At 43.4% G+C, this 23,370-nt stretch overlaps 1 protein-coding gene across 4 annotated transcripts in view; it reads right to left on the bottom strand.

The window, feature by feature from the left end:
• rgs7a (regulator of G protein signaling 7a) overlaps window positions 1-23,370 on the bottom strand; it is a 71,410-nt gene that overhangs the window by 6,588 nt on the left and 41,452 nt on the right. For 3 of the 4 annotated variants that reach the window (XM_061836327.1, XM_061836326.1, XM_061836328.1), the window contains 12 exons: window positions 18,151-18,247; window positions 13,581-13,631; window positions 10,096-10,202; window positions 7,931-7,982; window positions 6,353-6,417; window positions 5,971-6,047; window positions 5,599-5,680; window positions 4,814-4,888; window positions 4,643-4,741; window positions 4,498-4,559; window positions 3,226-3,336; window positions 1,910-2,035 (listed from right to left, as the gene is read on the bottom strand). In XM_061836327.1, coding sequence (XP_061692311.1) covers window positions 1,910-2,035; window positions 3,226-3,336; window positions 4,498-4,559; window positions 4,643-4,741; window positions 4,814-4,888; window positions 5,599-5,680; window positions 5,971-6,047; window positions 6,353-6,417; window positions 7,931-7,982; window positions 10,096-10,202; window positions 13,581-13,631; window positions 18,151-18,247 — 1,004 coding nt within the window. Of the gene's footprint in view, window positions 1-1,909; window positions 2,036-3,225; window positions 3,337-4,497; window positions 4,560-4,642; window positions 4,742-4,813; window positions 4,889-5,598; window positions 5,681-5,970; window positions 6,048-6,352; window positions 6,418-7,930; window positions 7,983-10,095; window positions 10,203-13,341; window positions 13,469-13,580; window positions 13,632-18,150; window positions 18,248-23,370 lie in introns of those variants that run through there. The other variant, XM_061836329.1, reaches the window with a different exon arrangement.

Raw genomic sequence — 23,370 nt, 5'->3', positions numbered from 1 at the left:
ATAGTACTTGACCGCATCTGAACTACATCCCTAACTACTTATTTTGAAAGGAAAATACATAATTTGTTTATAAAGGCATAAACACATTGCAAACTAGTGCAGACAAACTCAAAAGGAGCCAGACCTTTTTTATTGTTTTTGGCATTGTAGAGAAATATGTACCGGCAGCGAAATGGGCATTGGTGTTAAATAATTGAACTGGAAAATTAAGAAGTACAATGTTAAATATTTGCTTCATTAAATATTTTTCATTGTCTTTACATTTTTACACAATTTTTTTAAGTGCCATTTCAGTGTTTTCTTTTCAATTAATTTATTTTTTTTTGGGGGGGAGGGGGATGCGACATACTGTATGTGGAATGATTATGGTGGTGCCTTGACTTACGAGTTTAATTCATTCCACTGCACTCACAACTCAAAACATGATCTCAAATTGTATTCTCCATTGGAAAAAAATGGGAATACAATGATTTTTTTCTGTTTCATCTGCACATTGTGGGCCTTCTTGAATGCGCACGTCGGCCACGAGGGGGCGGTGTAACACAGACATCCAGATGTATACTGAGAAAAAGCTCACAAGTGCTCAGTAAGATGTAGTATTAGTCAGGGGTTTTTAAATTGTATTTGTTTATTTTGCAGAGTATACGGAATACTGTATATGCTTGCGAGTACTGATAAATTGTCTGTCTACTTGTGTTCCAGCGCTCTTTGTGTAAAAATAGCCATCCCATAACACTGCAACATCAATTCCATTCGTTACCTTGTCGTTTTGCATCGTGTATTAGCTTCTAGGCAAATGGATGTGGTTGTTCTGAAAATACAATACCTATAATTCTTTGTTTTTATGTGTAGTTTGGCGGGAGGCAAATTGCTACTTCAACTGAGTGAAGAATTGTTCACCAGCTGCCGTTTCCTGTGCAGTGAGTTCAATTCACTCAATCCATCTAGCGCTGGCGGTCTGATCGCGCTTAAGTCGAGGTGCCCACTGTTATTACAACCCAAGAATTATTTCGATCCTTCGAAGCAATTTTCTGTGTTTGTGAATCAGAGTCAAAAATCATAATGTTTTGAAGTGAGGCTAATGGTGAAGGATAACAGTTGTAATGGCGCATTCCCACAAAACGCTTCATAATGGCAGCCGCCTGGGTGGGATTTGAATGGATGTAAATGCAAAAGGCTCGTGGCGCAGCCATGCTTAATTCATAAATGGCTGTTTGCATGCATCTTTAAAACTTGTGCAGTATTCATGGTGCAATGAATAAACCAATTAGCATAGGAATCTCAGCCACCTGCACGTCGCTTCTGTTGTGCCTATTAATAAAAATAAATAAATAATAAAAATACTGCAACTTGTAGGCTCCTCCTGTATATACACTTCCTGTAGGACATTTACACGATACACTTAACATAACCATAATTGTGGATCTGTTCAAAGAGTAAGGACATGTTTTTGCATATATTTTTTTTCCTTCTCCAATTTGGCACAGACTCATTCCCATTTCTATTTATTTATTTATTTTTTTTTAGTGGACAGGTATGTGTGCACTGTATCAGTAAATGTGTGCGCACACTCGCCGGGGGAGGGAAACGTGTGAATTAAATCCTCCACAGTCGCAGCCTGGGCATATTAAACACGTTCTCCCACTCTCACTGTGGGGAATCATGCTGGAACCGGAGCCTCGTACCCGTCGAAGGTTCGACATTTGTAGTAGGATGAGAGGCATTTAAATCTTCGGCGAGAGGGCGCAGTGCATTTCGCTTCAGATGAAAGCACGAGCGGCAATCAGACGCTTCTTTGATTACACAGTGTCGCTTCCCCGTGTGTAGGTGCATATTATTAGTTGTTGGCTTCATAAAAGCCACTTAAGCACATTAAGAAAAAAAAAATATATATATATATATATCCCACCTGAGATTCTCCGAGCTGAACTCAGATTCGAGAAACTTGAGGAACTGTTCCCTCCCCACGGGGTCCTTGAGAACCTCGTCAATGCCGAAAGCCCACCTTTTTACTCTCTGCTGGCCGGGCTCCTTACTGGACAGAGGGGAGTACACGTACACACCTGTACTTGTCGTAAAGTCAACCCCTACTCAAATGTACCTATTTGTGTTTTTTTTTTCTGTGGGACCTGTTCTTGACTATTCACTGAGTACCCCTTACTATACATGTTTTTGTGCTCTTTCTATAATCGTGCTAATCATTGTCAAGGAAGAATGTTTAAGTTCTACGTCTCATTTTTGTCTGTCAGGCGAGAGCTGGGTTGTAAGTGCAACCATATTGCTTGCACATGTGGATTGTTTTCATTTATTTCTAAAGGTAATTTTACGAGTTTGAAATTGTATTTCATGTCATTATCCAAGCCGCTTATCCTCACAAGGGTTGCGGAAAGCTGGAGCCTATCTCAGCTCGCGTCGGGCAAAAGGCGGACTACGCCCTGAAATGGTCGCCAGTCACTCGCAGTGTAGGTATCGATATCATCATTGGGGGGGAATCGATCCCACGCTGCCCACACCAAAGGCAGGCGTGCTTAGCACTACACCATCAGGGACCCTCCCTAGTTTGTGGTATGCTTAAAGTAGAAAGTCGTGATGGTTTACTCCTAATTACTGATACCTAATAATGGACCGATATCAACAACGGTATCGGGTGGTATGGAATTGGTCCTTTTTCAAATGTATGCGATGCTGTGCGCACTGACACTACATCACCACCCTCCAGTTACAGGCCAAGTCAGCTGTGTGTGTGCGAGAATACTTGAAGTACACGTATGACAAAAATTCTAGGCTACTGCCAATTATGCTCTGCGTACTATTTGATGATGAACTACCCTGTTGGTGACAGAGGGAACCGGACTGGACTGATCTAACACTTCCTCGCAAAAGAGCATCAATCAATAACATTGTGTATTGTTGTTCTTTTAAAATCCTTGTTGTACCGATTATGTGAATCCTCTGATAATTGTTCAGTGCGTGTACAGTATGTCCTCTATTGATTACAGACCCTCAAATCCAACCCTGCTTTTTGCTGGTTTTGCCTGACTGATCCCACTTGGCAGCCTTGCAACTATCAGAGTAGAAGTTCCCAAGTCCCCCCCCCCCGTTACACTGACACGAATGTGACAGGTTGCAAATGCATTTTCGCGTGCAGAGATTTTGTCGGCTCTCAAATTGGTTAAAAAACGTGACTTCAAACCCTTAATATTCATGCTTTAGTTCTGTGCCCACCTTGCTTCCAGCTCCCACAGTGTAGTGTCATCTGAGATCCAGGGGTTGGAAGGATCCGGGGGCGTGAGGAAGGGGTCGTATTCTATGTACTGCTCTGTGTAACCCAACAAACTAAGGGAGACAAAGAAGAAAAAATGCGTGACTATTGCTTTTATGCCATCTTTATGCATTTTTGTGAAGTTCAGGTCAGGGTTGCACATCTGCCTTACAGATCAACGGTTCGGGGTTTGAATCTCCGGGTGTGCTGTTTTCCACTCACATTACAAAAATATGCACCATTGGTTCCGTGAAGACTTAAATTTTCCATCAACGTAAACAGTTGTTATTTGTCTGTATTTGCCCCCTGATTGGCTAGCAACCAGTCCAGTGGACGCCAAATATCTTGCAGAATTGTGTATATGTATGTGTCGGCTCAGAATATATTTTTTCATTATTAACTGCCATAAGTATGTGCGTTGCAAGTATTATTTTGTCCCATTGTGGTTGCCATTTTCAAGATCTAATAGAGTATCTGTGACTTTGAGTGTGTATGGATTTAAAGGGCGGAGCCTGTCCTGGTGAATGACGTGGAGTGTCGGATCGGCTGGCTTTTGATTGGCAGTCTACAAGTTGAATGACTCGGTGTGCGTTGTGGCCATTGATGGCTCATTTACGAATGCGCTAATTTGTTTTCTAACCTGGGGATTCTTGGAACCTTTGTGGCAAAGATTTTCCTTCAAACGTTTTTGTTTTTAAGATCTCAAAGTTGGAGTTCCCCTCCTTGAGGGATCACCTTATCATGGTGGAGGGCTTTGTGTGTCCCAAGAGCTTAGTTGTCTGGCGCTTCAAGGGCCCTGGTAAGGTCACCCAAATGAAAATGGTCTTAGGTGAGGGACCAGATAAAGCACGACTCCATAAACCCTTATGACAAGTCCAAACAAATGGATCTAGATTTCCCTTGCCCAAACGTGGGTCACTGGGGCCTTCCTCTGGTGCCAGGCCTGGAGGTGGGGCCCGAAGGCGAGCCCCTGGTGGGCGAGCCTGCGCCCATTGGGGTCAAATGGGAATAGTCCGAACACGTTGCCATGGTTCTAATTTGGAAAATGTACAACGTACGTAAAGCCAAGACTATATAGTTTGGTTTCACGATATTACCCTTAAAAGTTAACTTCAATCTGTGTTATTTAGGTAAAAATCACGACAACACCTCATCCCAAAGCAAAGATTTTAAGTGACGTCGACAACGTATCGCACCACATTGCGAGTCTGATCATGTCGCTCAAGGTCGCTCACCTCTCCGCAACTTTGGACATTTTCAGTCGATGCCGGTCTAACTGCAACTGCCAAAATGTGATCTGAAAACAAAGTGGGAATAAGTTAGCCGGCGTCGGTCGCAGTCTGCGTGTCGGGCAGCGAGGTGAGCGCGACATCGGCTCACCTGCTCTTGCAGCTCCTCTTCTGTCGGCTGCTTGGCCTCAGGGGCCGGAGTGTGGGTCGGGCTGTGGGCGCGGATGTCGTTCTGCAAGCCGTACACGGACTGGGACGAGATGAACGTGGAATAAATCAAGAGGGATACAATTCCAAACTTTATTTCGAATCAACTGCGCACCTTTCGGGTTTTGTGTGGATTTTTCATTCTGGAGGACTTCTTAATGTCGACCTCTGTTGTATTCACACATCCAGGCTGGGAAAAAGAATGGAGGAGAAATGGAACTCATTAAATGTTCATTTTTTTAGTGCTTCCTTTGATTCCATCTGGTTGCTGATACAAAAAAAAAATCACCATCCGGATACATGCAAAGATTCAGAGACGTCTCCTTGACGATTTAGCTGATGTCGGTAACTTAAATGGGGAAACCGACATTTCTGGAGGGGGTGGGGGTGGCTTGGAGTACAAAGTTGAGCTGATCGAGTAAGGGGCTCGGATCTCTTCAGGAACAAGTAGAGTCGCTCTGTGTCATGGCGTTGGTGTGAAATCGGAATTAATATTGATTATATTGCCCCAAGGACGGCTAAATTGAATGTGTTATTTGCCAATTAAGCAAGAGGCTGATGCTATTTGGGGATGGCGGTGGCAGAAGGTCTTTAACCTCGAGGGAGGTGTGCGTGTGTGTGTGTGGGGAGCGGTGGGGGGGGGCTAAGGCTAATGCTAAACAAGCAAGTGGTTAATGAGAAGCGGTGATTCTGATGTGTTTTGATGCATATCGACTTGGCATTTGTCTGTGTACGGGGATGGGGGTGGGCGGAATACCCCTTCACACCGTTCATATGCCACCAGTACCATACATTGCCCATACTCTATGTACATATTTAAAAAAAGAACTTTTAGGGTTGTAATATGATGCTCTAGTAGAGGTCATTTTGCCCTTTTCTAGGCAAATCAACAGCACTCACCACTGGTCTGTGCACATCCCAAAAGGCTCTTTCCTGGCTGTCGAGAATTTTCCTCTCAATTTTGTCCCTTTTCTTATCCACTCTGGGGAGAAACAAGGTGAGACTTAATCCGTGTACCTTAGAACAGCGCCGATGTGACACAGGACGTCAGACCAAGTCGTAATGAGGAGCTAAAAGGACCCAATTGTGCCCAAAAAGCCACGAAACGGTTCAGTTTCTGTTCATTGTGGAACAATAAAACGCTTGCGAACGGAAACAAACTACTGTACCTGTAAGGAATTAAAGTTTGGATGTGAAATTTTGAACGCTGAGTCGAACTGAACTGCACCACGTAGTCACTCCCAAAGTACACGAAGCTGTATAGAACCTTACTTTGCTTGTGCTTCTGCTTGCATAAAAATGAACTCCCATTTCCTGGCGAAAGCTCGCTGTAGCCTCGCTAAGCTCTCCTGCAAGTAAAATAAACACACCAGAAAAGGTTTTGAGGTGATTGGACTGATTATGTTTACCGCACACGCCGTGTACAGTGCACGGCTGGATAGCATTACTAATGATCCCTGGTTATGTACAAAAGAGGAGACACACATACAGGGTAGGGTTTTTTTTTTCAATGACTTTGGTTGAGGGGGATGTTATGGGTGGAGGGGGGGGGGTTAAAATGATGCAGAAACACAGAATAAAAACAAATGTTGTGGTATCAGTGCGAGAGAGAAAAGCAGAAAGTGGCACTGAGGCTAAATGCTCTTTCACTTACTGCCTCATAGTCTGCAAGCTCCAGACGTGCTTTGTTTTGCATTGTTCTTTTGCAGAGGTAAACAGCTGAAAGAGAGAGAGAGGGAGGGGGTGGGGGGGTGTACGGAGGTGGCTTAGAGAACTGGATCTCAGCTCGGGCCTTAAGTGGCCCTGCATTTTACTCATTTAATCCTCTCAACTGCACATTTAAACTGGACTGTAAATCACAAAGGTCACTGACTGCGCATTGAGCCTCTGTTACTGCCAGTCTGTTTGTGTGTGCGTGCGTGTGGCTGACTTTTGATGTCTCTGCATATTATCATACTACATTCATCCCATTGTAAAATGACCATTAGTTGCTCATTAAGCCCTTAGACTGTTTTATTTTTGAATTCAAAGTACATAATTTATCGGTCTGGCAGAGTCTCTAACGTCACCGTGACCTACTTCATCTCCCGCTCTATGAGTCAAAACAAAGACCAACCAAAAAAATAAATAAATAAAATAAACTGGGGAAAAAAAAAAACACACTGCTGGAATTAATACGCTGCCAAAAGCCCATCTCTGTGTCACCATTAAAATGTCCCTCCTTAATGTCCCCAGCAGGTGCTTGCACACAGGCCGTGGCTCAGCTTTCAGTCACTGTAATCAGTCTGTCTGATGAAATTAGAGGAGGGCTAAATTCCAATTTAGCCTGTGATACAGTTAAGTCACTCGTGTTTCATCTCTGCGACTCTATTACAAATCTACTGGAGAAATACGCTCCGACTCTAGAGTGGGTCTGCACAGAGGGGGGAAACTCTGAAATACACGGCGCGTTGAACGCACACGACAGAATGAGGCACAAACAAAAACAATGGAGCGATTCACGTCTGTCGGCCGCAGTACGGGGACCGATTTTATGAGCGAGGAGACCGAGGGAAGCAAGAAAACAGGCCACTGCAGTAAAGTGGAGACTCTGGAGTACAATACTGTCGCCTGGAGCTAAACAAAGACGAGTTTGGCTCACGTTACTATTTGGGTTCATTTTGGTCATCTTTTTCTAATTTGTCAGTCAATAGCTACAATATTTCTAATAATTTGGTGCAGTGGGGGGAAAAAAAAAAGAGTCTCGTAGCTCTGAGGGCATCTTTACACTAATTAAAGCCTTTGGGAGAATCTTTCCCAACCTTTGAGTCAAACAAAATTTCACAAAACCATATTTAAAGCGTTGGGTGATATGGTCTTATTTCCTGGAGCACACATGACGATCTCTGGCATGTTTTTTTAATTTATATTTACATTGTAATGCATGTACAGGTTGCCTTGATATGCTGCAATGGCGTCGTACTTCCGAATTTGTTTTCTCTCGTTGGCATTTCAGCTCTGGCAACAGCATCTGTCAGGAATTGCATCCCACTCAAATTTCCCATCTTAATAATAAGTCATTTTTAATCACGTATGCGGCAGTTTTTAATCATTTAATTGGCAAATGAGACTTGAAATCTTAATTGAATTGTGATTGTAATTTCTGATCCCCGCTTTAATAAACCACTGGGTGACATCTATCAGCGTTTGTAAGCAATTTGTCAATTTAATTGCAATTTTCAGTAATGCTCACCATAGTCTGTGTTTTCTGGTTCCCAGCAGTTTGACGGCCAAAAGTACGGAGTCTGCAAGCAGAAACATGATAAGAAACCCAACGCACAACGGAGAATAAATCCGAACATCTCTGACAGACGACCAAATGGTGAGTTGTGATGTGGGGGGGGGGGGGTGAATAGGAGCATCATCGCATCTGTCACAATCAAACATTTTTGTCGTATAATAGGCTCTGCGCATCGTTGAAAGCGCATAAGCTCCTTTTCGGCAAGCGCTCGGCGCACTCGTGCATCTTGCCGCTCTTCGGGTGACACCGTGTGTAGCTTCCGATGTGAAGGGAAAATCATATGAGCAACACAAACAGCCTTGAGCTTTTGTTTTCATCGATTAGAGGTGGAGCACACGAGAGGGCGGAAATTGGCCGGAAAACGTTAAAACTGTCAGTCCGGTTGTGTCCATTTTTTTAAATTATTTCAAATTATTGGACCTGAGTCTAACATGGAGTCCTCTCCACATTGATTGCGGTGCATTGTACGATGGCGCTGTGGTACTTTTAGCCATGTATCCATAATACACTACCCACAAAGGTCTTTTTAATAACAGATGTTCCTGTAGTTAATAAATATTGGACATAAATGGGTCAGACAAAACATTGAAGACCACTTTTAGTAAGTACAGTAAATTCCCAGCACGGGCTAATAGTACACAGGGGGCAAACTCAAGGCTCAGGGGCTAGATCTGCCATGCCAAATTTTTTAGGTGGCCCAAAAAAACATATTGTTTATTTTCTGTTTCCCGCAAAATGGATTTGTTTTTTTAATTTTTGGTTGGAAAATATGTACGTTTTTTTTTTCTCTTCCCCCACTTTAATTGTTTCATGAGCATTTACTGGGTAGTCACCCAATTAATCATCAACATAAATTGGACATTGGTTTACACGACTCAATATGCTGTTAGAAAAAATATATACCGTATTTTCTGCACTGTAAGGCGCACCGCATTATAAGGCGCAGAGAATAGACGCGACAGTAATGGCTGGGGTTACGTTATACATCCATTAGGTGGAACTGCACTAAAGGCTCAATATTGATCCACATATAAGGCGCACCAGATTACAAGGCGCACCGTTGGCTTTTGAGAAAATGTAAGGCTTTTGGGTGCGCCTTATAGTAGGGAAAATATGGTAATCATCAAATTACGGGGCAATTGTGCACTTCGCTGGGATCAGGCAGAATCTTCGCATCTCCAAACCCATCACTTTTCAGCCTCCCCCCCACCAAAACATTTTATCATGAAAGTGAAGAAGCCAACAGTTTTGACTAGAAAATTGCAAGAAAAACAGACACGAGTGGGGACTGACCAAAAGTGTGGATTTGTGAAATTGACCAAAATTGGACATAGGAGGTTGAGAGTTAATGGGCACTTATACTAATTACTGATTATACATGACTGTGTGTGGTTTCCACAGTCATGACTGCTGTCAGAGGGAAACCATAACTATGACGTGGCCCACAAGCAAAATAAGTTTGACAGCCCTTGGAACAGCGGAAAAACACGAGTAAGTGACGCCCACTCTAAAAATGTTTTTAATAGCCTCTATGTTACTAGTTTAAACCTTAACACTGAGCACGTTTGCATTGCTTCCTAATGCACCTGCAGGGTGTCCTCGGTTTATAATATAAGATAATCACAATGTGGCGCAAGAAACCACGCTCTGTCCTTGCCTTACTTATTGTTCTATTGATCTTCAGTTGATTGTTTTATCTGCGTAGGACGCATACAGGCTGTAATTATGACTTTATTGCGTTGATGGATGTTAGCAATAGATTATGGCGCATTCAAGTTTACTGAGAAATTTAGGTTACGTCATTGCTGTAAGAACGGAAATCCAATGGAAACCAAGGATGTCGTGATTGTGTTGACTTATTCAGGGCTAACAAGGAAAAGATGGGTATTACTCTACATCCTGTATTAAATCTGGCCTTCACGGTTCTCTAGTCTAATCAAATCTTCTTGATAGGTTAATTTTCAAGGTTCTTCATTGTGGCATTCTGAATGTATTACACTGAGAGGTGTTCCTAATACTACAGCTATCAGAGAAACTCCTTGTGGTTAGGATTCAAAGCCGAGTTAAAGACAAATTAGTAATGGCAAAAATGCGGGGATGTCGCAGTTCATTCTTACCTGAAACCGGTAGAACGTTCCGTCATCTTTGAGGGTGAGGACATGGTCTGAGATGGGGAAGAAGTAACCATGCGCGGCCATCAGCGTTCCGAGGTGAAGAGCCTCGACTGGGGAAAGGAAAACACACATAAGCCATGTCTTGCAGAAGTTACGGTACTCTGTAATGCACCGTCGTCGTTATTCGTCAGATTCATGCATGCAAAATGATGCTCAGTTTTGATCCGCTGTAAGAGAAGGATTCATATCACAGTATGTCCATTATTATTGGACTGAACCACACTGAGGACAGTCGGTTCTTTACTGGAACCGAACAGCACAGCGTGATCGGGTGGGGGTGGGGGGGTTTCTCGCTGATGAGTCCACCTTCACTTTGAGAGGAGAAGCTCATTAGTCCCATCACACATGATGTGCCTGCCCGGCTGCCTGCATGGAAAAAAATATGCTTCCTATTGCGTTCCCTCGACTGTCCTTGATTTTTAAAGCATCACGTAATGAAAACATGTAACCGTCATCATCATTATCATCTTTGCCCTTCACCTGCTGCGCTACTCGAGCTTTAACCTTTTGATGGCGTCGAAACCCATCAGCCGTGTTCTGCGTGGCCACCCGTTCGTATCACAATACATAGTCCAAACAGTTTGCACGCTGTCTGGTGTTGGATTTGTACTGCAGCATGTTTGCTTGTGAAAGTGTTTAAAAACGGAGGACCAGATTATTAAAACGAAAATTGAACTATCTAATCTGGTCCAAATGGGCCGATTCTGCAGTTAGATCTTAGCGAATTATGCCGCTGGGACAAACATAAACATTGTTGTATTGGGTTTGCGTCACTTAGTGTAACAGGGCTTCATTTAGCTATGAGTAATAACTCGGAACTGACTCAAGGCCGTTTACATACAAACACTTCCCTTTTGTGGCGTAACCTTGAAGGATTATATTAAATAATCACCTCTCACACAAACACACACACACATGCACAGTTTTAGCTCTTTATTATTTGCGTTATTTTGTACTTTATTACAGTACAATCACGCAGGCTGATGGACTTGTCGATCGCACTGTTCTGAGATTCCAAAGTATGCGGAATGGGTGTTGTTTTTTGGAGAGTGTGGTGGTCAAGGCGAAACAAGAGGCATATGACGACATGTACACCAGGTTGGACATCTCTACAGGTTGGCCAGACAGAGGGATAAAGATGGGAAGGATGTGCAGCAAGTAAAGGTGATTAAGGATAGAGATGTAAATATGTTGACTTGTGCCAGTAGTGTGCTGAATAGATGGAAAGAATATTTTCAGAAGTTGATGAATGAAGAAAATGACAGAGAAGGAAGTGTGAAGGACCAGGAAGTTGCAATGATTAGCAAGCGGGAAGCTCGAAAGGCACTACAAAGGATGAAAAATGGAAAGGCAGTTGGTCCTGATGACATACCGGTAGAGGTATGGAAGCAATTTGGAGAGATGGCTGTGGAGTTTTTGACCAACTTATTCAACAGAATACTAGCGGGCGAAAAGATGCCTGAAGAATGGAGGAAAAGTGTTCTAGTTCTCATTTTTAAGAACAAAGGGGATGTTCAGAGCTGTGGGAACTATAGAAGAATAAAGTTGAGGAGCCACACAATGGAGTTATGGGAAAGAGTAGTGGATGGTAGACTCGGGTCAGAAGTCAGTATCTGCGAGCAACAGTATGGTTTCAGGCCTAGAAAGTGGACCACAGATGTGTTATTTGCCTTGAGGATGCTAATTGAAAAGTACAGAGAAGGTAAAAGAGCGAGAAGAAGACCAAAGAAAAGGTTGATGGATGTTGTGAGGAAAGACATGAGGACAGTGGGTGTTAGAGGCAAAGATGCACGAGATAGGCTTAGATGGAACAGGACAAGCTGAAAAGAAGGAGAAGAAGAAGAAGAAGAAGAAGAGTGTGCTGTCGGATGACACCCAGACTTTGAACCTGAGGGGTGGGAGAAAGAGAAATTATCAAGCGGAATGAAAAAACAATTTTGGCTAGGATGGACTTGATACGCATGAGTAAGATTTCAGTTATTGGTGTTGAATTGTAGAAAGTTGGATAGGATCCAATGTTTGAGTTCACAGAAGCGGCCGCTGGGTTCTGTGGAAAGTGTACTTTTAGGTGTTCTTTATCCAAACGGACTTCCAATAATGATTACCGTAGAACATCAATCTGCTGCGGTTACAACTGATTTCAATCTGTTAGTTAAATAAAAATTCAATCAACAAGGATTCAAGTTGGCAAGTATCCTTTGATTTAATCAGATTGCCTCTTTGTTGCCAAAATACAAACAGATTGGAGCCCCGCCAAGCGGCGCGTGGGAGTATTCAAGCAACTTCATTATATCGAAGACGAGAGTTTTTGTATTTTGTTATTGATTATTACGCACTACACAAAAGCTTTTCAAACCAAGCAAGTGTGAATGGTCATCAAATGAGGACAAACGCAAGGAGAGAAGCCCGGACATGTCACCGCAAACCCAGAAGTACATCATTTAAAGTACAAACAGGAGCGGTCGCTCGCCCATTATGCTAACGCGGCTAACTCACCCACACTATACACAATATTATTGAGTAATATTTAATATTATTCTCATCAGCGTTGTGCTTAAAACTGATCCACATCCATGTTTGTTGTCGTTTGTTTCTAAGCTTTATTAAAGCATTTACCTCCTTTCATATATTTATTATTAGCAGGTGAAATGGACCGAGGCCTGCCAGAAAGGTTTCTAATCGCCAATATTAATACTTATTTAATGCTTACAATATTAATATGAACCATAAATACACCACAAAGTAGGATTATCGTATGAAAAAAACCTACATATAGCAAAGACTCTCTTTCTCTGTACAGTAAACACGTGTGGCTGTTGTATTTATTTTTCAAAAGGATTCATTTAAATTTCCTCACAAAGGCTATGTGCACAGTCATGTGACCGCCTTGTTTCATCTGATTGGTGAAGTGGACTCAAATGACATTCGTGATTGGCGCAACGGGGACCCTATGTGTGGGGACCCTATGTGTAAGTCGTCGATAAGGTCTAAAAATCAATGCGTGTACACTAGAATGCGTAGATAATTGATCATTGTAACGGCGTGAAGGCATTTATCCTTCTTCACATAAATACTCAAGTAAAAGTAAGAAGTACTGTGCCTTTAAAGTTACGCTGACAAATACAGTTTGTTGAAAATGTTACTTGAGAGAGTGTAACGGAATAAATGTTACTCGTTTTTACTACGCACCTGTGGTCAGGGCTTTGGCACCAATTTCGGCATCTTGGAACAGAATAGAAAGTGCACGCAAGCTGCAGTGCGCATTCCACAGAGAAAATGAAATCTAACGAAATGTAAAGCAATATCAGAAAGCGCCAAATATGTTACCATGGTAATGAGTGGTAATTACGAGCGGCATCAAAGGATGCACTTAGTACGATGCTAAGTGCATCATAGAGCTTGCTCGGTGGAGAAATGATTTTTCTTACCTTGATCTTCAATGTCTAGATTCTTGATCATCCACTGTACAATATCAGAACCTGAAAGGACAGAGAACAGCGTTCATCAGTACGAAATGCGAATCCATCGCTCCAGATTTTATGGAAATGTTAGCGACGGCACGCTTAGCCCTTCGCGCTGTACATCATAATCACAGCGCATGGCAATTCCTCTCGCCTTACACGGTGTGGGCGGATGACATCCCAGCTATTCTTTCCTGACAGCCACTCCAAAGCCGCATCCCGTTAATTGAAATGACCACAGGTACGGCCGCATAATGGAGCGCTTACCAAATACAATAACAAAACAATTGAGGGTGATTCACGGCTAACAATTCTTACCGGAGCTTAGCTTTATTGTCATAGAGTGGGCTTTAAACTGTATTACCTTTTTGTTGCTTTAATGAACTTTACCACCAACAGTCGTTTTGATAACCGTAAATAATTGAACACACTTGAATTGTGGTCACATTCCATTTAGGTTGAAGAACAGCATATTTCTGCTATGTATTGTTTCAGTGTATTATTTTGGTGTTGGTTTCTACTTTCCCTTTTTTTCCCCAGCCTCTCCTGTTTGGCTGCTCAGTAATGCATTATCGTGAGTCTGTATGCCTTTTCAATACAGAACAGAAATGCGGAGCAACAGTAGTGTTTGATATATTAGACTACCTCTGGTGTTATTTGTATTAAGATGAATATTTTTCCAAAATGCAGCAGGACAAAATGTGGTTTGAGAACGGACAGAGGAAAGCAAACACAGGTAAAATAATGGGAGCAGTATTACTAATATTACAAAGATGTATTTTATTCATGTGTGGACTGGTAATGCAGTTCTCGATCATGTGAGGAGGGGCATGCCAAGTAACACACAGGACGGATTCGGACAGGGGTAGTGAGCCAGGTAGTGCTAGACCCTATTAGGATGGGAGGGACTGAGTATCCAATAGGACCGAGCAGGGCAGTTTAGTGATCTAGGCAGTGAAAGATCCTGGAAGAAGGGGACCCAATTAGTACACAGGATGGGATAGCACAGGAGATGTGATCTAGTCAATGCTGCACTCAGGGAGAATGAATAGCAAACGGGACAGAGCAGGATAAGGTTAATGAACTAAGCACTGTTACCCATCTGAAGAAGCCAACTGCCAAGTAGCAGTAAGACAGGACAGGGCTAATTAGCCCTGAGGGGTGTGATGAGTAGCAAATAATGCTACACCCTTGTGAGGAAGGAAGGTGTTGAGAAACAAGATACGATAGGGGTAATGATCCAGGCGTCCTGTGAAGATGGAATCGGGTAAATGGCAAATCCAACAGAACAGGACAGTGTTAGAAAGCCGGACAATGCTCAGGACATGTCATGGTCAGGACAGGAGAGGGAAATACAGGTCAGGAAAGAGCAGGTGTAGTAAGCCAAGCAGTGCTGCATACAGGCTTGTATAAAGGAATAAGTAGCACCAAGGACAGGATGATGGTGGTGAGCCAGAAACTGCTACTCTGCTACACATTTGCAAGGCACTTGCCGAGTCGAAAATTTGACTGTACGGACTGGGGAATGGGACTGGGGTGGTGAACTAGGCAGTGCTACTCCTGCAAGAAAGGGATGTGACAGGTAGCACAGGACAGGATCAGTGAGGGGTAGTGAGCCATGTAGTATTACACCCATAGAGAAAGGGACATGATCAATAGTAAAGTGGACAGGACGGTACAGGACAAGAGTGGTAATTAGCCTATAAGGAAGGGGCATAACAAGTAGCAGATAGGACGAATCAGTGTAGCGATCCAGACTTTGCAATACCATTTGAGGAAGCGATGCCAGAAGTATCTTATCAGACAGGATAGGCCAGGGGTAGTGATAATAGCAAATGGCGGCAGAATGATGTAATTATCACCCCTGATTTACAGTCGTTTCACATCCGAGCAGTGCACAGCAACACCTTGCGTTCTCTCCCACCCCTCAGTGGTTTTTCACACCCCGTCAGAACCTGCGACTTGTGTCATTTTGAGCTAAATATACCTCCTAATAAATAAATATATATCTTCCGCCGCGGTTATTGCTGTCTACCAAGCTGTCAGGTGAGAGGACGAGAGTGTGAAATGTCAGACGGTCCCTGCGGCTGTCTGTCACTCTGTCCGTCCGTCATCACTGGATTCAGGCCGTTATTAATGTGCGTTTGGTTCCTATTTCTTGGCGTCCTCGTGCGTCCCGATGCCCCTCCATAAAACCACAGGAGCTTTTCCGTGGATTACCATCATTAGCGCAAGCGCCGTTTTCACACCGTCACACGCGACCCACTTCTCCAAAAGCGAGCTTAAACGAGACGCGCGAGGTAATCTTCAAACAAGGCCTGATTAATATGATGCTTTTGGACCGACATTTGCATGTCTGTGTGTTGGTGTGCGAGGGCACAGCTGACAATTTTAGAAGCGGGGTGATAGGAATTAGTATTGCACGTTAATGAAAGTGAGGGCAAAACCTGCGTAATGAAAATAAAGAGCAAACAAAAAAAGATAATCAATACAATATGTTGTGTTTTACTTGATTAGTGTGCCCAGAAATGATTTTAAGCCTGAAATGTTTTGCTCATTTTAACCTGTCCATACATGCCGGTGCAGAAAATTTTGTTTTGATGGCAGCAATTTGAATCTGCAAAGGATGAATGAAATTTACATTATTTCCAGTTCTAGAACTTGCACTCGCAATGAATCGGGAAGCCATTTTTTCCACCGTTGGTATGCTTCCCGTCATGCTAATAAGGGCAAACAAAGAGTCCAATATTTGGAATTATGTATTCAAATCATATGTATATGGGTGCATCTCAAGCAATTAGAATATTGTGGGGAAACAATTCATTTCAGGGGTGAAAAAGTGAAACATGAAAGATGATTTTATATATATATATATATATCTATATATATATATAATATATATATATATATATATATTATATATATATATATATATATATATATATATATACACTGTATATAATTTTTTTTCATGGTAATTTGATAGGGACTGGTCTGTGATATTAAAGTGGAAATCCACTGGTTTGCATTAACAATATATCCAATAAGTAATGTAATATGTACTTTATTTTGACGATCTTTTAAATCCTCTCTAACTTAATAGTGTTTTGAGAAGATTTTTACCGCCAATTACGAATTGTCTGGGGCGCTGCCATTTTCGCAAGTCACATGACCTACGTGGGCGTATGTGACGTGTACCGTGCCATTCCAAACGCTGGATTACATGTTACACCATTATGCCCAATGCTGATTTCTCGAATTTATCCTCATCTGATGAAGTAATGGCAGTTTCGGTTGATCAGAAAGATGGAGGAATACTTCCATACAGGCTTGCTCGTCGGACTCCGCGTCATTCCCGTCTGAAGAACCATCCACAGCTGCTGGCCCGGAGCTCCTGGGGGCCTTTGTTTCCACACTTTGAAGGGGAAATACACTGGTTTGCATTAACAATGCAATACATGGCCGTTTATGGAAGTATTCCTCTATCTTCCCGATCAACCGATACTGCTATTTCTTTATCAGATGAGGATAAATCCGAGAAATCACCACAGGGCATAAATGGTGTCCCACGTAACTGAGCCTTTGTTGCGGCACGTTAACATGTCACATCTCTGCACGTAGGTCATAAGACTCGTGAAAATGGCAGCACCCTGAAAATTCATAATTGTCGATAAAAACCTTCTCAAAACGCTATTAAATGAGAGAGTATTTAACATCACATTGTCAAAATAGAGTACATATCACATGGCCTATTGGATAGATTGTTTATACAAACCAGTGGATTTCCTCTTTAATCAATCCTGTATATACAATTTGAGTTTCTTTTTTTTTTCATTAAACTAGTGATATAAATGAGGTTTCTCAAGATATTGCAATCTACGGAGTTTTCCACATTATGGTGCGGGGTGGCTCCCACACTCTATAAACAAACTGGATGCAGTCTAGACATGATTGTGGTTTTTGACAAACCAGTCCTTTTTATTTATTTATTTTATTTTTTAAGCGGTGTTGAGCGGTGCAGTGTAGGTTCTGGCATTGGTGCAGCCTCGGGGGCAACATCTTGCGCGCACACACACACAGACGCACACAATAAAACCTAAAAATAGGCTTGTGCACAATTAGGAGGAACGAGGCCCTCTCAGGAGGAGTAAAAGTGCATCAAGGGTTTGGGATACCATATAACCCGGTCATTACTAATACTAAAAGCATTGGCTTTTATTGAGTAAGTGTTCATAATGGATCTGCTATTAATCTAGCACATGGAAGCGTCTTTATTTTACTGTTACACATTAGTACTTTTGGAATAATATATTGCAGTATTGTTTGTTTTATATCACTCGGTTCCTCGTTAGATGTCGTATTTGTGACATTCCGCCCGAGGTGAATTGGCAAAAAGTTTGCGTGTTTTGTTTGGGGGGGTGGAGACAAAGGAGTTGGGTCACTGTGGGCTTTTGTGAGATGACGAGAGAAGCGCAAGGGGAGGGAAGACCGCCGCACACACACTGAGGCGACATAAAAGTCGATATAAGAGCCTCACCTGAAAAAACACTGGGGATCTTGGTGAGGAAGCTTTTGACTGTTCGGATCGGGATGCCGTTTTTCTCCTCCTGCATGCGCGCTATTACTTCCTCCATCTGGAGAGAAGAGGCGAAAATGTGAGATGATACACGATGAAAAATCACACAACTAAAAAGATACATCCTGCAATTCTACCGGAAGAAATGCACAACGATTCAAACTCGCATTGGCACTGATGAACAATTTAGAGACTTTTGATTACCTAACAGAAGTGTTGTTTTTTGGGGGGCGGGTTTGGAAGCCAGAAAACATTTGGGAAGCCCTGCTTTACGACATCATTCATATGCGGATTGCTCATCAGGAGCAATTACAAGCTGAGAGTCATACATAAGGACACTCGAACTAGAAGGCTTTGGCACCATCTTTGGTTCAAGCACCGTCTTTGTGATTGCTGCAACCCACTTTACCACCTGCACCCCAGACATGCCTCAATCACGCCTGCAGGGCCAACGGGCTGGGGCAGCCCGTGTCGGCGCTGTCGTATTCTTAGCCGCACTCTGCGACAAAAGAGGCACGCTTTGGGACTGACAAGTGGACAATCCTGCCATTATCCATCACAGTATATTTTGCGTCGACTGAAAGGCACAGGCTCAGCATTGCAGACATTTTTTAGTTCTTCACCGTCCCCCGGCTTAGTGCCTGATCTAAACCGCAGAGTGGAGGGGGGAAAACAAATCGCACGCGCATTAAAGCTTTTGCACACGTCAAGGTGACAGAAAAGTTATGGGAGTTTTGTGAAGGGGTGCACGGCCTTAAATTGAGTGCCAAAAAAGTGAAATTAATGAATGAATGACAGAGACATTCCACACAAAAGGGGAACGACTCAATCAAGGGTTTCACCAGTCACCCCCTTGTTCCCCCCCCCCCCCCCCCCTCCGCAATCTTAATTTGTCATTTTACCGAGGCACAAATTTTCCAATCTTGTGGGAAAGGCCCTTTTCTCTGGGAGCATAACTGCAGCCCCGGTGCACAATGGCAGATCCGTCAAGTCAGGCTTGGATGAGCTACAACACAGAGTCTGGAGCAGAAACAGCAGGCCCTCTCTCAGGTCCAACGTCATTGGCCTCTGACCAATTGTTCTTCTGGGTCGATGCCCAAAGTTCGCCACAGACACTCCCAAAAAGGGAAAGCTGTCATAAGTGCAAAAGAGAGGAATTGACTCTTGTTTCCCATCATTTTCACCAACCACATCACCACACTTTAGTACACAGGATCTGGTCGTCATTCGACCCTCGCTATGCTGTACCGCAGCTTTTTAATGCTCCCACGTTCCCACCGCACACTGAGCGACATGGCGGACGGAACTGAATTGGATCAAATTACAGTTTGTGACTCTCCAGGTCGTACCGCACATCTGCAAGTGTGTGTGTGTGTGTGTGTGTCTTTTCAATTGAACCACAAAAACACAGCACAATGGTCAAGGAACAAGATGGCCACAACGAGAGGAACCATAATAAAGAAGATTAAATTTTAGTCTTTTGGCAATCACAATTCCCTGAGTCCTTTGCTTTCTCACCACAGGTACTGAAATTACAAAGCTTCTTTTCCTTTCAGCTTGTCCCGTTAGGGGTCGCCACAGCGTGTCATCTTTTTCCATCTAAGCCCATCTCGTGCATCTTCCTCTCTGACACCCACTGTCCTCATGTCTTCCTCACAACATCCATAAACCTTCTCTTTGGTCTTCCTCTCGCTCTTTTGCCTGGGAGCTCCATCCTCATCACCCTTCTACCAATATACTCAATCTCTCGCCTCTGGACATGTCCAAGCAATCGAGGTGTGCTCTCTCGAACATTGTCCCCAAAACATCCAACTTTGGCCGTCCCTCTATTGAGCTCATTTCTAATCCTATCCAACCTGCTCAGTCCGAGCGAGAAACTCAACATCTTCATTTCTGCTACCTCCAGTTCTGCTCCCTGTTGTTTCTTCACTGCCACCTTCTCTAATCCATAGATCATGGCCGGCCTCACCACTGTTTAATAAACTTTGCCCTTCATCCTCGCAGAGACTCTTCTGTCACATAGAACACCAGACACCTTCTGCCAACTGTTCCACCCCGCTTGGACCAGTTTCTTCACTTCCTGACCACACTCTCCATTGTTATGGATTCTCGACCCCAAGTATTGAAGTCGTCCACCCTCGCTACCTGTTCTCCCTGTAGCCTCACTCTTCCCTCTCCACCACCTCTCATTCATGCACATATATTCTGCTGAAATTATAAATATAGTTGATTGTTATTGGAGTTTGCATCATCTTCGTGGGTTTTCTCCAGGCACTCCAGTTTCCTCCCACATCCCAAAAATATCCATTCATTGGAGACTGTAAATTGCTCGTCGGTGTGATTGTGAGTGTTGTTTGTTTCTCTGTGCCCTACAATTGGCTGGCAATCAATTGAGGGTGTTCCCTGCCTTCTGCCCGATGTCAGCTGGGATAGGCTCCAACACTCCCGTGACCCTCATGAGGACACGTGGCTCAGAAAATGAATGGATGGATTAGTGTAAAATGATATACATTATTGTACGTATGTATGCTGCATAGGACTAGGGCATAGATGCACCAGAATTTATTTAAATTTTTGGTGAAAGGCAATGTGTATTTTTGATTGGCTGTTACATCTGGAAAACTGCAACGCCATAAAGTGACAATTCAAATTTTGAATTGCAGCAAAACCGGGCGGCTGACAGTCGCCCACTCCTGAAAACTAATTGCCGAACCCCCCCCCCCACACACACACACACACACATGACAGTTCAGTCGTCTCTGGCCGTGTCACTCGGCGTGTGGCAGGCCTTAATTAAAAATAAGATGAACAATTATGCAAGTCTGAAATCAGCACACCAGTGTTTTGCTGCAACATGCTGCGGAGTACTTAGTTCTAATGGATCAGATGCAGCGTAATTAGGAATATGGGACCCGATACATATCCTTGGAGTACACCGCGTGCCTCATCACGGAGTACCAGAGGGCTATCCCGAGCTTGCCCTTTTTAAATGATATGAGCTTATTTAAACGGGAGCGAGGAGTCCCTAATGAGCACTTTGTCCGACAATGATTAGCGAAAGAACCTTGGCAGCCGAGCCGAGATCAATATAAACTGCGCTCTGATTTGATTCGAAAAGTGTCAACAAACAATATCCAGCATCAGAACGTTTGTTCATTTTGCCATGGTTGTTATTGTCTTGTGGTGGTGTATAACGCGGCTTCTTGGAATTGCACGAACATGTCCGATTATAACTGGCTCCAGTAATATATTTCCATCTTTCACGAAAGATAGACACTAAAACCTTGTCAGCGCAGCTCATTCGGGGGAAGAGAAAAGCAATTGGAAAGCACAAATGAGTGTTTTCTGTGCCCGAAAATGAATTTCCCGTGGTCGAGTAGTGATGAGCGGAATTCTAATGATAAAAGACCCCAGTTTGAAAATGTGTTCCTGCTATTTTACCTTGAGGAGTTCGCGTACCAGGACTGCAGCACTTTATTTCGAAAGTTAGTTGGATTTTCAAGTTAAAGATAATACAGCCGCCAGTGTGCGTGTCTGTGTGTGTGTGTGCGTGTGTGTGTGTGTGTGTGTGCGTGTGCGTGTGTGTGTGTGTGCGTGTGTGTGTCTCCATTCGGCTGCTTGTTTGTGGAATATTATTGATACGAGCAAGTCCAAAACCACCACAACGGGGACACTCACGGACCGGCAACGGCGCGCAGTCAGGAGACAGTTTTCATTTTTAACGAGGAGTCGCTCTCTTCACTTGGTTATTTATTGCGGTTATTAAGGTCTCGGCCTAATAGGGGCTTGCAGACAGGCTGCGATAATGAAAGGCAGGGAAAAAACATTTTTGACAGGCGCTCATCACAAAATAACGCAAGTGGCTTTCTTTCCCTTCTACGCTTACCAAGAGAGATCAAGATGGTGTTTGAGGGTTCTGTTATGTTTGGCGGAACAAGGCCCCCCCCCCTTTTTTTTCCGCCTGCCATCATATCACTGTTAATTAATTCAAATTGGTTTCATCTCATCGCTTTTTGAAGACTTGTGCCACAGGACGCCAACCGTCGCTCCGCCTCGGTGTCTTTGCTCTCTGTTGGCTTGAGATCTTCAAACCAAACGGGGACGAGATTGGTCCATACTCTCTCTCTCTCTCTCTCCCTCCTTCCCTGCCCCCCTCCCCACAAACATTGACCCGCCTACACATGCTAAAATGCCACAAGCGTGAATATCCGCCCTCCAAAGCTCTTCGAGGAGCATCTATGGCTGCACGTTGAGAGGAAGAAGAAGGCCGTCTGCCGCCAGGGCGAGAGAGCGTCTGTCTTTCTGTCCTCCGTTCTAGTGCCAGCCATGTTTATGTCGGGGTATGGAGGGAAAGTAGATTGGAACAGGAAGAGAAGAAAGAACTAGTATCTCACAAGACCTGCTGTCCATAGTCAGGGAAGGTTCAATTCCCCTTTCAACCATCTATTCTAGGGCTGCAAACAACAATTATTTTAATAATAGATTCATCAACTGATGATTTTTTTTTGGGGGATGAATCAAATATCCATCAATCCATCCATCCATCCATTTTCTTGGCTGCTTATCCTCACGAGGGTCCTAGGGAGTGAGAGAGCCGATCCCAGCTGTCAAAGGGCAGGGCGCGGGGTACACCCTGAACTGGTTGCCAGCCAATCGCAGGGGGACATGGAGACAAACGGCCACGCTCACAATCACACCTAGGGGCAATTTAGGGTGTCCAATTAGTGTTGCATGTTTTTGGGATGTGGGAGGAAACCGGAGTGCCCAGAGGAAACTCCACACAGGCGGGTCCGAACCTCAGATCTGTGAGGCCAACGTTTTACCAGCTGAGCCCACCGTGCCGCCATGAATCAAATACATTTAAAAAAAAATAATTTCCATCCCTTTATTAAAAGACAGGATTCGATTTCCAATCGATGGTGCAGAATATGCACTAACGTGTACTGACTACTATTCGGTTACTGGTTTGGTGTGTAACATCCACCAAAAAATCGGGAAAAATGTCACTTTTCCAAAGCAAAGGCCGATGTTTGCAAATGTCTTATTTTGATTGAATACAAAACTATGAAAGGGTTGATTATTTACTTTTATTTAGAGGCTGAAATTATGAGGATTTGGACAATTTTAAGTTTTGGAAGCAATTATTGATTGCTGAATAATTCGTTTGCTAATCCATTAGTT

This window comes from Syngnathoides biaculeatus, chromosome 12, assembly GCF_019802595.1.
Source record: "Syngnathoides biaculeatus isolate LvHL_M chromosome 12, ASM1980259v1, whole genome shotgun sequence".
NCBI lineage: Eukaryota > Metazoa > Chordata > Actinopteri > Syngnathiformes > Syngnathidae > Syngnathoides > Syngnathoides biaculeatus.
The sequence above is the reverse complement of the archived record's forward strand: the minus strand, read 5'-3'. Positions and strand labels throughout refer to the sequence as shown.